The following is a 20,968-nucleotide window of genomic DNA, read 5'->3' on the forward strand; positions in this document are numbered from 1 at the left end:
AGGGAGGGAGGGAGGGAAGGAGGGAAGGAAGGAAAGTAGGTAAGTCTTGCATTGAGTAAGATGCTCAAGAAAAGCAGCCCCCAAATGGAGCCGGCACAGGGTCTGTTCATAGCTGCTTTCCTTTAAGTCAGGCTGAGGTCCAAGGGACTGTTAGCCATGTCCTAAGGGCACTTCCTCCAAGAACTCACTCTAGTGTCTCTTCTTCCCCTTTTGAGAGTTCAGCTTGGCCTGGGGTCAAGGAGCCCCATTCCTGGTTACCTCCCTGTCCCATTCCACATGGGAACTCCAGCCAGAGCCAGACCCCCGCCCAGCATGCCCACCCACTGCTCTGGCCCTGAGTCTGCTGCCATGCGTACCTCTGGGCACCCGTCCCCACAGCTGTGTTGCTTCCGCCACCTCCCTGTCCCCTCACAGGGCAGGAGAAAGATAAGGCCTTTATTTTTGGAGGCAACACTTGCTTCTGTGCCCTGGATCTCACCTTCCTCCTCAGAGGCCCTGCTCCAAACCCTGCCCTCAGGGGACTCAGGTGCCCCCACTCCCCAGATCCATTAAATCACTAGAGGTAAAACCTGGGCCCTGAATGTCTTAAAAGCCCTCCAAGGGATTCTAATATGCACTCAGGGTCTCGAGAACAACCTACCTTTAAGAAAAGACAACTAGAATATGATAAAATACAATAGAATTGAATTGAACAGAACAGAATAGAAAATAGTGGAGTGCTTCACACATTATAAGGGTAAGTATTGTTTCTTAGAAGTCGTGTTCCCATCGTGTGTGTATGGGTGTGAGTGGGTGTGTCATCCTGGGTCATGATGTAACTTTATTTCTTGCTGTAGAGGATGGTAATTTTTAATTTTGATTTTTGGAAAACATTGCTCCAGTTCCTGCTTGAGCTTGTGATTCTCTTCTCCAGTCAAGAATCCCCGAGGAAAAATCTTCCCTCTCTTCCTGCTCTTCATCTGGCTTCCACAGCCCCCATCTCCAACATTCCAGTGAAGCTTCTCTCTGAGGTTTCCCAGTCCTGTCCCTTCCAACTCCAGTTGCTTCTGCTCAGGCTCCTCATCCTTCCACCTGTCTGTGGGTTCTCTTATTCCTGAAATTCTCTCTGCCCTCAGAGACTGCACCGTCTTCCAGATTCTCCCGACCGCTCCTCCTCTCTCACCTGCTAGCGCTCCTCCTCCCGACACCTACATACCCTCCGTATTCTCTCACGCTTCTATCTTTCAGGTCTTTCCTCTTCCATTTTGAACTCCTCTCCTTCCAGTCAATGGCTTTAATTACTCCATGCATGAGACTTCAAATCTGTGTCCCCACATTTCCCCTCTGGGGCTGCTGCCATGCGGCTGGCTGGATTGTGTTCCTGCCTCCTGGAAATGGGGTAGAACTTGGGGAGGGTAATAGTGACAGGGATCAATTCACAGTCACACACTATGTGCAGGTGAGGCAAGCAAGGGAGGATTATCATCTCCATTTTCTAGACAGAGAGAAACAGACTCTGAGAGGCGGAGGGACTTTTCTGTGGTCACCTATCCCTGGTGGAGAAGGCCCCAGAATCCATGACTTCAGACTTTGGTCCAGAGCACTTGCCCTTCACACCATGCACTGGACACTGAATATGTTCAAAAGTGAAGCCACATGTTATTAATGAAGCTAAAGTTTCTCTAACAGAGCTGTGAATCATTAGGAATGCCTCTTAAGGCCAGTCTCAGCAGCTCTCGCCTGTAATCCCAACAGTTTGGGAGGGCGAGGCAGGAGGATTGCTGGAGCCCAGGAGTTTGAGACCTGCCTGCCCAACATAGTGAGACTCCGCCTCTACAAAAATTATAAAACATAAACCAGGCATGGTGGATGGCTTCTCCTCCTCCAGCTACTCAGGAGGCTGAGGTGGGAGGACTGCTTGAGCCTGGGAGGTTGAGGCTGCAGGGAGCCATGATTGTGCCACTGCGTTCCAGCCTGGGCAACAGAGAAAGACCCTGTCTCAAAACAAACAAACAAAGAATGCTTTTTAAAACAGTGATGTCTAGAAACCTCTTCGAACTCACTGAATTAGAATCTTCTAGGAGAGCTTTTTGCTTGTTTTAACTTAATATTTTGGAGTAATTACAGATTCACAAAAATGTACAGGAAGGTCTCACACACCCCTTCACCCAGTATTCCCCAGTGGTAACACTGTACACAGCCACAGCACAATATCAAACCTAGGCCACTGACTCGGCTACCATCCACAGAGCTAGTTCAGATCCCTCCTCATACAGACAGGCACTGGTTTGGGGGTGCACATATAGCTCGATGCAGTTATGATGACAAGTACCGCTTTGTGTAACCAACACCACAATCAAGATACTTTACTGAACCATCACCACAACGCTTTAGAGCTCTGGTTTTGAAAGCTCTTGGGTGCTTCTTGTCTGCATCCCTGATGAAGGACTACTGCTCTAAGGCATTGCTCCTGCTGCCTGCCTCCTCTAGGGCAATGCATTGCCATCCTCTGAATCACCCTGGCTTGAAACTCTGAGCTGTTATTGACCTGCTCTCTGTTGGCCTGCCTGTCCATGGCTTCTCAGCCAAATGGTCCAACAGATTTTTTCCTTCATAATACCTCTCAGGCCTATAAGTTGCCCCTGACTTCTCTCTACTGCTGCAATAGTCTTCTCATCCATTTCCCCTCTTCAAGATGCCCTTTTCCCAGCCAGCATCATAAAGCACGGCCAAATTCCTCCATTGCCCAGCTCTGACCCCGTCATTCCTCTGACCAAAAGCTTTGGATGGTTATTGCCATTTACAGAATAAAGTTCAAACTCAAGTTCAGATAGGAAATACTCTACATCTGATTCACTTTCCTTATCTAAATTTCTCACACGCAATATCAGCTTTTTCCATATGGCTTAGAGTCCAAATGGCATCCTTAAGGACATGATAAGATTCTCACTATAGGGAAGAAACGAACAGCTCCCAGATTTCTTCCTTATAGTGCTCCATTCTCCTCTCTCTTATTATGTGAGGAGTTGTGCCTCTTGCTTGGGAGATGTTTTCATCTGTGAATGCTGGTCTTCCATCCTGTGACTCCTTACAATGTAAGAAGTGAGGAGGATCAGCGGACCTAGGTGAAGCCCAAGGGTGGAATGTGCAGGGCAGGCTAGTCAGGCTATCTGGCGTTAGTCACTAGGGAATGAGAGTTTTCTTAAGCACCCATTTTTGGGGTCCCAGGCTAGGTGATGGTAGGCAGCCATCAGAGATGGTAACTAAGCCCTCCTGTCTCCCTCGTGATAGGCAATTACCTTTAAGACTATGTTGCCTATTTGTATTCTCTATGCCTTTTCCTTTCTTCATGTCCACGGAGCAATGAGAGTCAAATGATTTACCGGCAATGCCCTTCAGAAATCTCTAAAATTCCCATCACTCCACACTTCTTACCACATGATGATAAAATGAAAATGAAGATTCGCTTTCTCAGATTAAATACATTTCAATTATCCAATGTGTTTCAGCTTTAATTGATAACAAATCACAAATTGCCCATCTGAACTTCTCATTATAGCAACTGATTCACTAGGAAATTTACTACCAGACACCAGAGGAAGCTCAAAAGATAACACAAGTTCAGTGTTTCTATGATACAGCGTCCTAGCAGTCTATTTTGAGAAATCATGCATTATCACAAGCACATCCACATAAATGGTCCTATCAAGAACACTGGTTTTTCAGCTGTCTCAAAATGTGGTCTGTAAGTCTGGAATGGTATATGACGGCACATGGGGGTGCAAAGAATCAGAGACCAAGAACTGTGCACCAGGGAAGACAGGTGGCCGGTAGTGCTGGAGAAGGAGAGTTAGTGATATGACGGCTTCAACAAGGTGTTTGCAAGCCACCCGGGGCCCGGCTAGGGACAGGTGGAACAGGGAACAGGGGATCCAGCAAAGAGGCTAGATATTCGACAGGTCTGTTGCTGCTATTGAGTTACGCATACACTACCATCCCCATCATCACCACCACTACCACCTCTGTCACCTCCAGCTCCATCGTCATCTCCACCATCATCACCATCACCACTGCTAACACAACACCAGTGAACACTCCTCCAGGCAGAGGCTGAGGAATCCTACTAGGTGAAATGATGCTTCATGAAAAACAGTCACTGGACATATTTACTGTGTACATGGTGAGGTAGGAGGTCAGGGCCTTCTACCTTACATAGCGTACTGAAATGTGGGACGGGAGAGTGACCAGCTTGTGAGAAAAGACCTAAGGACCAGGCTCCTCTGGGATGCAGAGGCTGTGCTCAGATGGAATGAACCTTCTGAAGCAGTGGCCACCACGAATTTCTCATCTATTCTCCAGAGAAAGAGCAGCCACAGACAGCCTCGAGCAAATGCGAACCCTGATGCTGAACCATCTGCTTGGATGTCAGCCAGGAAGCAGGGCCTGGGCCCTGGGAAGCTCTGACACTCACCGTTACTGCTGTTGTCGTCCACCAGGATGATCTCCTTGAGCAGATGTGGGGGCGTGCGTTCCATGGCCGAGTGGATGGAGCGCAGCAGCACCGAAAGCGCTTCATTGACGAAGATGAACACGATGCTCACCTCTGGCAGGCTGTCAGGAAACGAGAGGTTACGGCACCTGCAAAGAATAGCCAAGCACTTAGATTTGTGAGCGTCTCAGCTGGAGTCACCTCTGGAGCTGACCCAGCCCATGTCTTGGCTTCAACTTTGCTGGAGGGCTCAGGAGTCCAGATCCTTCCAAGGGCCCCTTCTTTGATGTACCTAACATGAGCCTTAAACATCCAGCAGAAAGACCCACAAGCATTGAAACCAGTTCACCCTACACCTGAGTTGAATTTGTCTGTGACTATGCTAGCCAAATAGTAATGCCATGAGCACTTAGGACAGCACATGGCAGCTGGCAGGTAGTCCCTGATTATTTACCGGAAGCATGACTCAATGCTTCTAAATCCAGTGGAATGGGAAATGCAACCAAAGTAAATTTGTAAGATTTCCAAAATGGCAGCCAACACCTAGGTGAGGCCAGACCTCAGGCATCCAGCCTCAGGAGACAAAGATGCCTCTTCCCAGAGACTTCTACTGCCGAAGTCTACTTCCCTTCACTCCAGAAGGAGTACTGCCTGGGACTTCTCCTGCTCCTCACTCATCATAGAAATATAGCTTCCAGAACAGTATTGGAGCTAGAAGCAGAGTCTCAACATGAGGAAGGGGTAGAAGGACCAAGTCCAGTCTCATTTCACAGATGGGGAGGCTGAGATTTAAAGAGGTTGAGTTTCCACCTATGGCTGCCCTGTGAGTCAGTTACCAAGACAGAATCCCAACTCTGGTCCTCGACACCTGCACCAGGGTCTCTCCTTGAAGGAGAGGTGGCCATGAAAGACAATGCTCCTAAATGGCCCATTTCCCCCTAGTCCCACCCAAACTCTGAAAGCATTTGGAGGTCTCTTGAGGACTTGAGGTATTCCCCATCTAAGAGGAACACACAATTCTGAAATCAGACCCCATAGAGGCCAGACAGTGAAAAGTGCCATGGCTCCTGAGGGCGGTTCCCTCCTCTGCAAGCATAGTCTTTATGGGTGGGAGACCACTGCTAGTGCCCTTCCCTGCCTGACACTAAATGCTGTTCCAGAAGGCACTAAGCTCCCATTTTCTGTGTAGTTGAATGAAAGGATGGGGCAGCAATCACAGCCCTGTCCCAGGCCCTGGGTTTGGAGAGGAGCGTTCCCACTGAAGGCTCCAAGGGTTTAGGGCTGGCGACTATTTTCCATTGCTCCAGAGTAGGAGGTGCAGCTAGGTCAGAACATACTATAATGAGCGTAATAGCAGGGGCTTCTGCTTGTCAGTAATTAAAGTGTTGCAGAATAGGAATGGGCCTGCTCTTCCTTAATGAGGAAGGCTGCAGGACAACCAGCACTGAGCAATTTGGAGAAATCACCATGGGGCCCCAGCCTGCTTAAGAGCATGAGATTAATAAACTACGATCAGCATCTCTATGGTTACCAGAAATTTACAGAAACTTTTTCCATTCTATTTCCAGCTCTCCTCTCTCGCCAGAGAGGAATGGGGGAAAGAAGGAGTTCAGTCTTTTCCCGAAACTACTTTGTACTTCTAATTTTAATAAAATCAAGTTAATAGATTGGTGTAGAATTCATTTGTTCTTGCATTTAACGGAATAAATATTTACTGAGTGTCTTCTACTAGGCAGGTAGTGTTATAGGCACTGAGGGTACAGCAGAAGTGGACACAGTCCCACAGTCCTTGTCCTCATGGAGCTTATGCTTTGACAGAGAAACAGATAAATATGCAAGAAAAAAAAATACAATTTCATATAAGTGCTAAGATGAAAAGAAACTCTAGGCCAGAGGAGAGCATGATGCCTGGCAGCTGTTGTGGAAGGAGTGGTCAGGAAGGGCTCTCTGAGGATGAGAGATTGGATCAAAAACTTCAATGGCACGAAAAGTAAGTCATGCAAAGGTCCTGTGGGTCCCAGGGAACAGTGCTGTGGCTGTCGAGGAGGGAAACAGCTGATTGAACAGTGGTGAAAGAAAGAAGGGAATATGGAGGTGAAGGGAGGAACCTGAATGAAGGAGAAAGACTGGCATGACTTCTTAAACTTGTCAGATCTTTTTCAATTTTTTTTTAAAAGAAAGCTGTGAATACAATTTTTATAACAGCAATTAAAAGATTTGTGGTTGACAGTCAAACTAGTCCTCTAGCTAGTATTTATTTATGGCAATCAAGACCAGCAGCTGGGCTTTCCCTAGGCATGGAAACTGACAGAGATGAGTATTAACACACACACACCACTTGCTAATTGCATTTAAAAAGTACTACCATGTGTGGTCAAACAAATAGCACATGAATTCTTCTTTTACATAAAGTATAACAGACAGCTCCCAAGGAGGTCAGTGGATTGGCATAAGTTCACTGTCCTCCCTACTCAACTCCACCAGCAATGAAAACCTTGCTTCCGTATCTCTCTGCACTTCGCCAGGGGGTCTCCTCCGCATTCCCAGAGCCTTGCTATCCAAATCTCCAGGGTGTTCAGAGATAGGGGTTAACTACTTCCCCCTCCTCTCTTCCCTTCTTAATTCTGAATGTAAGTGCCCAGTCTCTCCCTTCTGAAGAGACCAATTTTAATTCCTCCCAGCAGCACCCATGATGGTTTGAGCTGCCAGTCTCTGGAAGCTGGTCTCCTGATGGTCTTTTTCCTTCCAGAATGAAATGCTGTATTTGTTTAATAAGCTAAGCCCTGCTGATCAGGGTTTTCACCTGAAAGACTTCTGAACATAAAGTTTTCATAGGAAAACTTATTTGAACATAGCTGAACGCATTCTCTAGGGCATCAAATTCGTACCTGTTTATTGTCTGCCCCGCTCTACTGGAATGAAGCCCCATGAAAGCAGGAACTTTGTTTGGGACTGTGCTGTCTCCCAACCTTGGACCACAGTCTGGCACTGAGTAGGCACTGCATGAATGGTTTTGGAATGAAACGAAGCTAACGAGCTTGCTTGTTTTATCTACGGCCTACGTTTTGTGTGCTGCCGCTGATGTCCGACTGTTCCTTTTTCTTACACACCTCCTCCCTTGGAAGGAAGGTCAGGTCCCTGCTGCAGCCAGCAGGCTCCCGTTCTCTGCTCCTCCCTCCTGCATTAATGGCCTCAATTCCTCACATTCGTAGTCACCAGAAGTGTTTGGCTTCTTTACACTGTAATCCCTCCAGGCCAAACGTCCTGACCTCCTTAAATCCTTCTTTTCTCTTCTCTCCTGGGACAGCTGGGGCCTCCCAGCAACAGCCATGCGGCTGCTGTGGCCTCACTCTTGGCATCAGAAGACACCTTACCTCAGCCTTCAGTTTCTCCACACCTGACCTAAGGTGGCCCTGGATGAGCAGAGAGGTGAGGGGCGGGTAGGATAAGGAAGATGATGTGGAGGGATTGTTTTAGGAAAAGAGCATTGGAAGCGAATGAAATCACCCAGGTACTGTTCCCAGCTCTGCCCCACCTTGCTGTGTGACCACGAATGAGCCACTTCCCCTCTCTGCTCCTTGTCTTGGTCACAGAATAAGGAAGTGGGAAGAAAGGATCACTCACATGGCTTCTTTCCACAAGATTCAGGCTCTTCTATCTCACACATTTGCCAACTTTCCCTCCCTCCCAACCAGCAAATGCCACAGGAAACACCCCCTTGCCACCATCGTGACTAGATAGGGTGGCCAACTCATCCCAGTTTGCCCAGGACCTTCCCAGTTTCAGCACTGAAAGTCCTAAGCAAACAAGGTTGAGCAGTCCCCCTTCACAAGCTCTAAGGGAAGGGACTGGCCTTGCTCACAGCTGCCTTCCCACTGCCCCACACCGTGATGCACTGGTATTTGTTGAATAAATTCCCTTTCAGTTTCCCTAAAACACATGTGCACTCCACATCATTACACAGTCTGTGGTTCATATCTTCATCTCAACATTGAAGCAGAACATACATTGCTGAAAGGCAGGGGCAAAAAGAAGGAAGAAGAAGAAGAGCATGTCAAGCAAGACGTCCACATCCTTCCTGGTCATGCCATTCATGCCATCCTCATCACTGAAGATACTGAACTTAGGACAGAGGACTTCGTGCTGTAGTCCGAGTCCCCTGGAAAGCACATGCCTCCGAGAGCCGTGTGGGAGAGGACCGCTCTGGACCCAAGCCCAGCGCTTTTGCTCCAGAGTCCAGCCACTTTCTTGGCCTGGCAACCCAGCACTGACCCCGTGGACTTTGCTCCCAAATCAGCACTGCTAAGATGCCCTCCCAGAGCACCTGGATTTTCTGGGATCAGGTCACCCACACACTCTTCTCTGGTCCTGCTGCAGCCAGGACCCTCTCCTCCCAGAGCCTCCCTCCCCTCTGCCCTGATGTCTGCCTCTACACTCGCCTCTCTGCTCACCTCAGCAGAAGAGGGTCGAGGACATGAAACTCTGGGAGTCACACTCCTGGACCAGCCCTTCTGTGGGGCCCGAGTACTCACTGCTGCACGAGACCCAGTCCATGCTCATTTATGAGAACAGGCACATTCTTCTGTAAAATTAAGCCATAAAACCCTCCCTTTTTACTTTTATTCCTGTTCAAAGCCAAGCCATTTTCCACTAGAGATAAAAACAAGGCATCTCTGAGAGGGGAGGGGTATGGCTGTCTAATAAGCCATAATTGATGGTCATGACGGACTCCATTCTGTTGAGCTCTGCACACAGAAGATGTGGAGATGGGGAGGAACAACTTACGAGGCTTCTCTGCAGAGATACCCCAGGACTGTTTGGAGATATTTATGAGGCAAATTTACATCAAGGTGAAGCCCTTGGTGCTGCACAATACCTGCGAGAGGCGGGGAAGCAGTGGAGGAATAAGTGAGGTCAAGCCCGGCTCCCAGCCACCAGATAAGACCCAGGGCAGTGGCCACACCTCATGCGCTACAGCCGGGGACACCTCCATCCTGGGTTGGCAGATCCTCTCCTCTGACCCCAGCAAGTCTGCAAGTCCCTAGTCTATGGGAGTGAATTGTTCATAGAGGCTGTTTGATCTGGGGGTGCAGGGTGGGAAGAGTGAGCAGGTCCCTTCTAGAATGAAGATCAAAGTAGACTGTGAACTGGGATCTGTCTGCCAAGACACACTGGGGACAGCATCCAGCCATGCCAGGGCTCTGGGAGTGGAGAGGCGGGACCCACCTGACAAAGGTGAGACAGTGGCATTCCAGGCAACCACGCCCCTGAGGAGGTCATCCTAGTCCTGCTTTCTCCCCAGCCTTTTCCTAGAGAGTCCCTTCCCTCTCAGCTATAGTCAGCACGCAAGGGTTCAGGCTCACTGACCCCTACCCAGGAGAGGGTCTGGCCCCAGGATCGGCACTGTCTTCTTGGCCCTCATGGCCACCATGGCCTCACTCCAGCCTCTGCCTCCTACCTGCACCCAAGGGACTAGCTTAATTCTCCTCCAGCCTTACTCAGATACATCTACCTTACCCAGATCTTTCGAGATTAGACTCCCAGGCCTGTCAGTTCCCAGACTGCTGGACATAATAAAACCAGAAGATGAGGGCACTGTGGAGGTTCCCATTGGCCTCCATGAGAGCAATCAAGACTGTCCCCCCTTCTGGCTGGTATCTGTAACCCCATAGCCTCTGGAGCTAAGAGACTGCAGGGTGTTTGCTGCCCCTATGCTGCAGGGACTCCATGCAGAATACTTGGAAATAATAATACTAAAAACTTCCATTTACTGTTTATCATGTGCTAGAAACCATGCCAAGACTTGTAAGATGTTTTTATGATTTTCCCCATTTTATTCCTTTCTGCAATCCTGTATGGTAAAGAGCATTCTTGTCCCCATTTAACAGATGAGGGAAATAGAGCTGAGTCTGTAAGTTACCTTCCAGGGTTTAAACCTGGGCTCATTTGATTCCAAAGCTTGTCTTCAAACCCTGCTGAACGATGGCTTCCATCTCTTTCTTTCCACACCCACCCAGAAGTGCCAATAGTGAGACAGTGGTGTTGTGGTACTGGCAACCCAGAGACCTTGAGGGAGGGGCAAAATGAAGGAGTTGTTTCCAGGCTGTCAAATCTGCATGAAGAATGGAGAGGCTATATTCTGCCTAGCACGACAATGTGGACAATACGATAAAATACTGCTGAGCCCTTGAAGCCCAACATTGTCTTCCTGTGACGTTCCTGTCTTTGAGCTGTACAATCCTGGTGACTCCTTGCACACAGATTGCTGCATCTTCTGCTGTGTGGCATCTCTGTTTGACTCACAGTTCACTCAAGAAATCAGTGACTGATTTCCTGAGCCCCAAATAGCCATCAAAGAGCTGGCTATGAGCCTGTGAGGCAGTCTAGCACAGAAGCTCTGTGTAGCTGGATCTCGTAATGTTGAAGAATGACCAGTGGCCCTGTCCAGCCTTTCTCATGGAGGGGTTGAACACAGAAGATCCTAAAAAGGTGGTAAGCGAGGCTCAGGGCAGCAGAAATGATGGTTAGAAAGCTGGGTGTTGTCAGTGAGTGAACCCTAGACGTGGACATGAGTCACTTTAGAAACAGCAGAAGTGGGGCAAGGGGGATGGCAGGCTGGAGCTGTCCAGGATGTCTTAAACCACGTTGCCTCCTCCAGAGCCTGCCTGTGTGGCTTCTGATTGTGTGATTGTGGGCCTTCATCAGCCTTCAAAAAATCCCAACCATCTGTGGTCACCTTTGTTAGTTTGGTTCCTTCCTCCCTGAGAAAATGGACATAACCCAATAGAGAAAGGCCAATTCCCTTCCTGGGCTGGAGTCCAGTCCCCTGTGAGGCAGAGCTGATCTGCTGGGGCAGGGAAAGGCAGGTCCTGATAGCTCCACCAGGGTAGGGGAAGGTGGGTTCTAAGGAAGAGTGGGGCAGAGGCTTACTCTAGCAAAGCCTCACTCAGGGCTCAGCCTCTGATGCCCAGAACTCTGGGGATGGAGAGAAATCACTCCCCAGGGACTTCTGTGTAATCCATCCTGCTGTGCCTGCTGTCATCTACTGCCAGGCCAGTGCCCTGTCCCATGTGCTCCTTGTCCACATAGCAGTCCTTCAGGTCATTAAAGTCATGATCATGCTCTCCCAAGTCTTCTCTTTTACAAATCAGAGACCAGATAATAAAAGCAACTAAAAGCTAAACAGCACTTCCTGTGTGTCAGGCAGTGGCCCATGAGCTCTACATACATTACACAAACTCTGCAGTACCATTCCTAATTTACAGATAGGAAAACCAAGTCTCAGAGAGGCTAAGCAAATTTTTGGAGGTCACCCAGCTTATAAATGAGAGACCTGGCCTTGGAAAGCACAGAACCAGGTTTTAACTACTTACTACTCTAGAATCTAAACAGGAATTTCACCTGTTTGTCATATTACCCAATTTCTATTCTATTGTCCTCCTGTAAATACTTCACTTTCTGAATATCTCTGAAAATCCATTTCTGCAGTTGTGATCTGAGCAGCAGAGTAGAACAAAGCTATCACTTTCCTCTTTTAAAACATTATACTTCTATTAATATAGCTCAAGATTACCTTTCTTTTAAGAATAACATCATACTCTTGGCCCACAATGAAATTAACATTAACAAGAACCAGAGGTATTTCCCAAAGTGCTTTAAAGAGGGTTTTTCTCTAACTGTGTTGTACAAATAGCATGTTCAACACAATAGCAAAATCATGATTAAGAATGTTTACTTTGGCCACATTGGGAGGCTGAGGTGGGCAGATCACCTAAGGTCAGGAGTTTGAGAGTAGGCTGACCAACATGGAGAAACCCCATTTCTACTAAAAATACAAAAAGTTAGCTGGGCGTGGTGGTGCATGCCTCCCTGCTACTCGGGAGACTGAGGCAGGAGAATCACTTGAACCTGGGAGGCGGAGATTGCAGTGAGCCAAGATCGTGCCATTGCACTCCAGCCTGGGCAACAAGAGCAAAACTTCGTCTCAAAAAAAGAATGTTTACTTTCACCTTTTGTCCTTAAGCTGCCTTCATGGAGAACACACTGTCCAGAGACCTCTGGGTCTCCTCCACAGAGCCAAGATCCCAAACTAGAAAAGCGCACTTGGGCGGGGCTGGGCAGGGCAAGGTGATAAAGAGGTGTCCTGGAACCCTAAGGCCCCGGTAAAAATACTGGGAATTCGAACAAGTTTCCTAACCTTGTGAATTCTCGGTATTCTCCTGTATAAAACGGGAATAATAACAACAACCCCACAGACACTCGAGGATACAGTTAGATGGGAAAGTGTACATTAAGCATTTGCACAGAACCTCGCACACAGGAAGTGAGCAAGTGGCAGCTCGTGAATCATTTCCTCATGGGCAGCAACACTGGGGTGATCCAGCAGGCATGGCCTACCCGCTCCTGCTGGATTCATCTCCCTCCTCCCCCAGGACCAGCTACAGAATGTGTGGGACCCGATGCAAAAGGAAAACAGAGTGTCCCTGTTTAAAAATGATTGTTACAAACTTTAATACAGCAACAGCAGAGCATTAAACCCATCACACAGCCTTTCTAGCTCCAGGATCCAGTGCAACAGGCTGCATGCTGTCTTGGTTTCCCAATACCAATATTGTCACTGTAACAAATTATTACAAACTTGGTGGCTTAAAACAACACAAATTGATCATCTCATAGTGCCGGAGGTGAGAAGTCCAACACAGGTCTCACTGGGCTGGAATTGAGGTGTGCAGCACTGCGTTCCTTTCCGGAGGCTCTCGGGAGGAGCCATTTTCATGCTTTTTCCAGCAACTCGAGGCTGCTCACGTTCCTTCCCTCATGACTGTCTCCCATCTTGAAAGCCATCAGTGACCAGTCAAGTCTTTCTCATGCCGCCATCTCTCTGGTTTATCTTTTGCCTCCCTCTTCCACTTTTAAGTGCCCTTGTGGTTAGACTGGGCCCAGCCAATAAATCCAGGTTTAAAGTCATCTGATCAGCAACCTTCATTCCATCTGCAACCATAATTCCCCCTTGCCATGTAACATTACATATTCATAAGTGTGGGGGATTAGGATGTGGGCATCTTTGGGAGGCCATTATTCTGCCTACCCAGAAAGCCAGGACCCCCAAAGTTCAAAGATGCCAAATGTCTCTCTAGAGTCTGGACTGTTAAAACAATCTTGCCCACCTCACAGCCCCATGAGATGGTCCCTAACGAGCTCCCAGGGAGACCAGTGCCCCTGGCGCTGTGCTGTGTTCTCTCTGCTACAACCCTGTCCAGCTCCTTTTCACTTTGATGCTCTCAAAGGACTATCTCCAGCTCCAGACCCAGGACTCTTTCATGAGCCTGTGTATGAATCTGTCCGGTTGACCCCACCGAGGGCTGCAGAGCATATTCTGACCCCCTTTGCCAACCCCTCATGCCCTAGCCCCAAGGCCTAACCCACCTTTCAGACTCAACAGCTGGTCCATCCTAATCCCTGGGAGGGAAGGGCATGGGCCTCAGGGGACACTGAAGAGAAAGGCAAAGTCATTACTGACCAGGCTCAGGAACCTCTGAATATCTGCTGGCCCTGAGCTGCCTTGGAGGGAGGCCATAGACTTGCCATGGAAACACGACAACCCTGGAGCTTGAGACCAGAGCCCCCACTTCTCCTACCCAAACCCACAACCTCTTCGACTCTCCTGTGCCCCTTGTTTGGAAACAAGAGCCACTTCTTGCAGAAAAGAATGTGACACGAGTCTGAGGCCAAAGCTACGGAACTGGAAAGCACACATGTGCCACCTGCCTGTCCCGGCTGCCACGGGTGGGAAGCCCATCTTCCCGAAGCCCCTCAAGCTGGGGCACTCACTTCAACCCTGCTTCTCCACAACTCACACCCATCTTCTCAGTGACCCCCCAGAAGATGTACCCTCCTCCTACCTCTCCACCCCTTGGGCAAAGGACTTCCTCAGTCACTTCCTCACATCTTCATCTTTCAAAAAGAAATAATGTTTCACTGACACGCAGTAAAATGCACCGAGCTTCAGGGTGCAGTTCCATAAGTTCTGACACACGTATACTTCTATAGTCCACACCCCAATCAAGACTTGATATTTCCTTTTGCTCTTCTTGCCCCTCCTAGATTATTTTGGAGCCTACCAATAAGGAGGAAGAGGGTGGACACCGAGATACAGGAGGAAACACACAGACAGAGTGACGGGGTGTCTGGAGCCTGCGGCTGGGGCTGTGAGGGATGGAGCTGGGATGAAGCTTTCTGCTTTTCAACCCTGAGTCTGGGCACCTTCCCAATCCAGGAAGGAAGGAAGCGAACCCCTGCCCAGCCCTGGCCAAGGTCCCCCATGGGTGAGGTCCAGGAGGAGTCTGCAGCGTCTGCCTCCCCGGGTCTTCCCTCCTGCATGGCCGAGGGGCCTGCTCTGCTGCTGCTACAACACTGCAAGGGGGATGAAAGGCGTTTTGATTTCCCCAGGAGCCAAGGGGCCTGGATCCTTGAGGAAGTCTGTCTCCTCTCTGTGTAGATGAGGTTGGAAAAACTGGTGCACTTCCTGTGCCTATTACTATTTGTAGGTGTGGTGGATTAGGATGTGGGCATCTTTGGGAGGCCATTATTCTGCCTACCCACGAAGCCAGGACCCCCAAAGTTCACAGATCCCAGATGTCTCTCTAGAGTGTGGACTGTTAAAACAACTCTCCCCAGGGAGTTGGCACAGGGAGGTGCCTTGGAGATGCCACCCTCCAGGCCTGCCTCCCTGCCAAGAGGCACCAGAGGGACAGGGCTTCTGTGACCATCAGGTCCAAGCCCCTCCCTTACTAAAAGCCTGCGAGGACAAGTCCTCCTGGCCATCGAGCCTGGAAGATGGTCAGCAGACTTTGTGACTACCTTGCCCTCCCACCACCTCTGTCTGGGTTCCCATCTCAGTGTAGACTCCGAAAGACACCTGTCCGATGCTTTGCTGGCTGCCCAGCATACGATGAGTGCTCAGTAAATGTTGGCCGGATGAAAAAACAGATGAGGCGTAGCGCCCAGCTGGACAGATGTGTTCCCTTCTAGTTGTGTCCTGTCTTGTGTACAAGGCACTGAGCACAGTGTGGTCCTATCTCAGCCACATGACAAGCTGGGTCAGATTACATCTTTCAGCACCAAGAAAAAAAAGGAGACAAAGCAAGCGACCAGCTAGAGGTGACAGAAAGGAGGGTGGGCCAGGATTCTGAACATTCACTTTTGGATCTAGGAATGAAGCCAAGAATAACATCAGGGTTAGAATTTGGAAGAGCAGAGGCAAGAATACCAAGAGCCAAATGCAGAATACAGGTAGCAGGGACAGATGTCCCGTAGAGCAAACTGGAATTCACAAGAGGCGCAGGAGCTCAGGCTATGGCAAGAGCCACACAGTGTGAATCTTCCAGAGGCTGCCGTGACTGTGGGCTTCCTCTCCATGTGCTGACCCTCACACCTCAGTCCAAATCCCAACATTAGCCAGAGCCCGGGCATCATTCTGAGCCACGGCACAGGGTTTCATGTTCGCTAAAACAGCTTTTTCCAGCATATAGAGGCAGACCTTCCTCCCTCCAAACTGATCAGCAAATGCCCAGTGCTATATTGTTAATGCAGGCCCGCCACTCCCATTAAAGTGACATAAATGGACACCTCAAGGCAGTGTGGGACAGTGGTTACAGGCACAAATTCTGTTGCCAGACTGCCTGCCTCAGCCCTGCCACTAGTGACCTTGGGAAGGAGATATAATCTCCCTGTGCCTCAGTTTCCTGTCCTGTAAGATGGAAGCTAGTCACAGGACCTACCTCAGAAGGTTACTGTGAAGACTCAAGGAGTTCTTATAAATTAAGTGAAACATGCCTGAAAACATGGCCTTCCCAGATCAATGTTTGCCAGTGTCGTTTGAAATAGGATGAGAGTAAAATTACTGAAAAGCTGTTTCCAAAATGAATTAAGCAGGATGAGCCAAGCATTGGCCTTGCTATAAGGCAGGGATGTTTTTAAGGAAACTAACAGACAAAGGGAGGCACTGTTTCACCTAAGCCCATACTTGTTGTGTGTGGTCCACCAACAGCTCTCCAATCTTGGGTGTGCGTCTGGCACGTGAGCTGAAGTAGAGCTGGACAGAGCCTTCCAAGTATATGTGCAAAGAGAGCCCTCCGCTGTTAAAGCCGCTTTCAGAGGCCTCCCTGAGGGGCGAGAAGGCTCTACCTAGAGAAAGGGGCTGATAGAAGTTGCCTGGTGCCACGGGGGAGGTGTGGAAGCCCCACAGACTGTCAGGCTCTGGGCAGAGGGAAGGTCTTTCTATTAGGACGATTGCTTCTCTCCAGCAGCTCAGGAGAAAACTGCAGAATTCTGCCCACTTAAAGTCCTTCAGAGTTCCTCCCTTTCTCAGGCAAATCCCTCTCACAGTTGAGAGTGAGTGGGTCACTTCTCTCAATCAAAGGTGAAGGGCTCCCATATGGGATCTCTCTGTGCAGCATCATGCACAGTCAAAATAAACAGTGTTGGGCCAATGGCAGAGCCACGATTTGGCATCTGAGACATGGGTTCGAGGCTCAGTTTGGCTACTTATCTGTGTGACCTCAGACAACACTCTTCACGCTCTTCAGCTTCCTCAGCTGAAACAGGGAGAATCCGCCATTGCCTGGCGTACCTTCCCTGCAGTGTACGGTCCAAATGGGAAGGGATTATTGGCACATCCAGGCCTGTGTGAATACCAGTTATTGTTACAACCAGGTTACAATCTGTAAAAGCCATGCTTTCCATGGCTTCCTTTTCATTTTTCCTTTAATTTTGAACAAATATGTATTGAGCTGGGCCTGTGTTTTGTAACAGATTGAAAAGTCCATGGCTCTTCTTCTGGCCAAGGTCATAGCCATGTCCCCTGCAGGAACCAGACTGCTCTATTCCTGATGGCCCCTTCTCCAGAGCCCCTATGTGCTGCCCTCATCAGACCAGCTCCTCTCCAGCCCCAGGAGTGCTCCCTGCAGCTCCTCTGTGGACTGAGGCCCTGTGGCACTTAGCTGAGGTCACCTTCAGGGTTTTTCCAGAATCCAACCCTCTCTCAGCACCTCTGCTGCTGCCATTCTGGTCCAAGCCACTACCGCCTCTCACCTGGATACCTCCTAACTGTTCTTCGTGCTCCCAGCCTTGCCCCCTCAGTCTGTTCTCAGCACAGCAGTCAGGGCCACCTTTGCAAGTGACAATCAGAGCATACTGCTAATCTGCTCAAGCCCTTCCCATGGATCTCTGTCTCAGAGTAAATGCCATACTCCTTGCAAAAGCCTATGAAGGCTTTCTCCTGGGATTCACCTTGACTGCACGTTGGAATCACCCAGGAGCTCCAAACAATACTGAAGCTTAGTACCACCCCAGAAACGCTTATCTGGTTGGTCTGGAGTGTGGCCTTGGCATCAGAATTGTTTTTTAAGGCTCCCCTGATGTGTAGAATGTGCAGCCAAGGTTGAGAACCACTGCCCTAATGATCTGCTTCCTGTTGCTCCTCTGGCCTCATCTCCAACTACTGCCCACTTGCACGCCCTGTTCCAGCCACAGGGGCCTCCTTCCCCTTCAGACATGGCACGTGTGCTTCTGCCTCAGGGCCTTTGCACTTGCCACTTCCTTTGTCTGAAAGAAATTGCCCCCATCCCCCAACAGTACCCCCATGGCTTGCTTCCGCTTCTCCGCCAGGTCTTTGCTCAGATGTCACCTCTTAGTGAGGTTTTCTCTGACCATCCTGGAAAAATTGCAACTCCCCACTCCCATCCCAGGTGTGTGTCTCTCTCACACTTTATATGTCTCCACAGCACTCACCACCATCTAACATACTACATATCTGACATCTTTATTTAGTCTCTGTCTCCACCCGGCTAGAATGCCAGCTCTGGGAAGCAGGGGTTTCTGTATGTTTTGTTCACTGCTTTGTCCCTTGTATTAGTCCATTCTCATGCTGCTATGAAAAAATATCTGAGACTGGGTAATTTATAAAGCAAAGAGGTTTAACTGCCTCATAGTTCTGCCTGGCTGGGGAGGCCTCAGGAAACTTACGATCATGGTGGAAGACACCTCTTCACAGGGTGGCAGGAGAGAGAAAGAGAGCCAGCAGGAAAAATGACAGACGCTTATAAAACCATCAGTTCTCATGAGAACTTACTCACTCTCACGAGAACAGCATGGGGAAACCCGCCACCCATGATTCAGTTACCTCCTACCCGGCCCCTCCCACAACACATGGGGATCATGGGAACTACAATTCAAGATGAGATTTGGGAGAAGACACAGCCAAACGGTATCATCCTTGTACTTAGTCTATGCTGGCAAGTGAAAGCATATTCTTCTCTCCCTTTGGACATCTTCGGCTGCTCTTTCATCCCCATAACCCAGCCAGGTTCTTTCTGGACCACAAACAACCGTACCCAATTACACAGTATACAAGGTATTCAATAAATATCTGCGGAGCTGAACTGAATCTTCTCCCTAAAAGAACATAGCCTCCAAACCGAGCAGCAAGATCTTTCTCAAAGACTCCAGATAGATGCTCACTGTGGTTTGCAGCTTTTAAAAAAAATGTAAAAATAAGGAGAAAATGGGGAAACAGTGTAGGGGGAGCTCACAAAAATTAATGAGATTTTCTCAGCTGTGGTACGTGCCCACATTTTTAATAATTGGGAGTAATAAGAATTCTCACTGAACCTTAAAGGAACATCCTTCTGTAACAAAGAGAGAAGTCGAGACAGACTTCTCTGTCAGATATAATGACTTGTTAGCCCCATAAGATGGATGTACTTTAAAAACTAATTTACAAAAAAAAAAAAAGATGATTCATAAAAATGCAACTAATTGGGTTAAAATGATATATTAACGGGAATCTGAGATGACTGTAGTACCCTTAAGGAGTAAATTAAATTGTTAATCCTCAAAGTCTCTGCTGGAAGAAAGCCTTGGCCCTACTTAGCCAATGGAGAAACTGAGGCTGAAGGAAGCAGAGAGTGACTTGCCTAATGCAAGCCAAGGGGACAGGCCCTTGCTGACTCAGGAAAGGGACCCAAGAGTCCAGAAGCCCAGTCCTGGCTCTGTTCCCAGCACTCTGGGGACCCCATCTCCCCATGGCAGGTCAACAAGGGCTCGGTCACTGACTCTGCTCACCCACTGGGTCTGAGGTCAGGCAGGGGCCGGTCCAGGGGCAGGCGGTCGCTGAGGTAGGCGTTGTAGCCGTAGTACTGGAACTGCTTCAGGGCCACACGCCGGCCTTCAGGGCTGAGCTCCTGGCCCCAGTGTGCAAACAGAGAGGAGTCCGTGAAGGGCTCGGTCTCCGCCTCCTCAGGCTTGGCAGGAGCCTCTGGAGAAAGAAGGAACAGGAGACAGTGGGTCAGAGTGCACCCCTGCATGTGCCATAACAACCCCTTTCCCTTCCTCACAACAGCCTTTGGTAAAACAATGTTAGCCCCTTCTTTCAGGGATTGGGTTTGACGTGGGTTTCCAGGCTTTCAAAAGACCCATTCATCCATGAATCCATCCATTCATCTAACCCACAACCGCCAGGCACAGAAGATAGAGAAATATACCTGACAGGGTCTGCCGAGAAGCTGATGGTTGTGACCCTGATGCCCCATGGCTTCGAGTCAGAACCCCCTTTGTTTCCAGTGTGCCTCCCTGCCAGAGATGCTGGCCGCAGCCCTCAAGCTGGGCATCTGCTTCTCTGTCTCTAGCCTGTACCCCCATTTCCTACAACTCCTGAGCCCGTTTCACATTGAGGCACCCAAGTTGAAGGTCTACTCCCCCACCCAGTTCTTGCCAGCCCTTCTCCGTCTCCACCATCTGGTCCTGTGGGGAGTTGCCTGGCTCACCACAAGACATTCACCTGGCTATCAGCACTCTGGCCAGACTGTCTCTGGCTGCTTCCAGACACTATCCTCCAGAAGAGAGAATCAATGACACAGGTGACAGCCAAGCCACACCCAGCCTACCCTGCACTCCAGGCCCTGCTTATGGGAGCCCTGGTGGACTTGGTGGAGGCAGGTCAAGGCCAGCACATGGTTTCCCTGGAACTTCCCAGAAAAATGGAGGGGCATCGCTAACTCTAGGAGCAGAGGCTTTGAAGTCACAAATCCACAGTCATGGATTTCAGCCACTGCTCCACCACGTACTGGCTACATGACCATAGTACAGTCAACCTCCCAAAACCAAAATTCCCCCACCTAGAATGTGGAGATAATAATACCCAACCACCCTCCAGAGATTGTGAGGATTGCATTAAATAAAGTGTATAAAGCACTTAGATCAGTTTATGTCTCAGAACAAGTGCACAGCCAATGGCAATTCTGGTTATTACAGCAAGGGAAGGTTACTGAAATCTCTCTTTTATGGGAGCTAAAAGATAGATCTTGCCAGGACATGGGCTCATAGTCCAGGACTTTGGAATTAGTTCATTGGAACAGTCATCAGGTGAATCATTCAAGGTTAGAAATCAGAGAAACCAGACAGAGTTGGCAAGCCCACTGGACAGCATCTTCTATGCTCACA

The 20,968-nt window shown here is 49.1% G+C and overlaps 1 protein-coding gene across 1 annotated transcript in view; it reads right to left on the reverse strand.

Moving 5' to 3' along the window:
- The window catches only part of GALNT18 (polypeptide N-acetylgalactosaminyltransferase 18), a 369,718-nt gene that overhangs the window by 176,590 nt on the left and 172,160 nt on the right, over window positions 1-20,968 (reverse strand). The window contains exons 2-3 of the mRNA XM_017525727.2: window positions 19,592-19,784; window positions 4,451-4,617 (exon numbers count right to left, since the gene is read on the reverse strand). Coding sequence (XP_017381216.1) covers window positions 4,451-4,617; window positions 19,592-19,784 — 360 coding nt within the window. The remainder of the gene's footprint in view (window positions 1-4,450; window positions 4,618-19,591; window positions 19,785-20,968) is intronic.

Source organism: Cebus imitator, unplaced genomic scaffold, assembly GCF_001604975.1.
Source record: "Cebus imitator isolate Cc_AM_T3 unplaced genomic scaffold, Cebus_imitator-1.0 Scaffold39, whole genome shotgun sequence".
Taxonomy (NCBI): Eukaryota; Metazoa; Chordata; class Mammalia; order Primates; family Cebidae; genus Cebus; species Cebus imitator.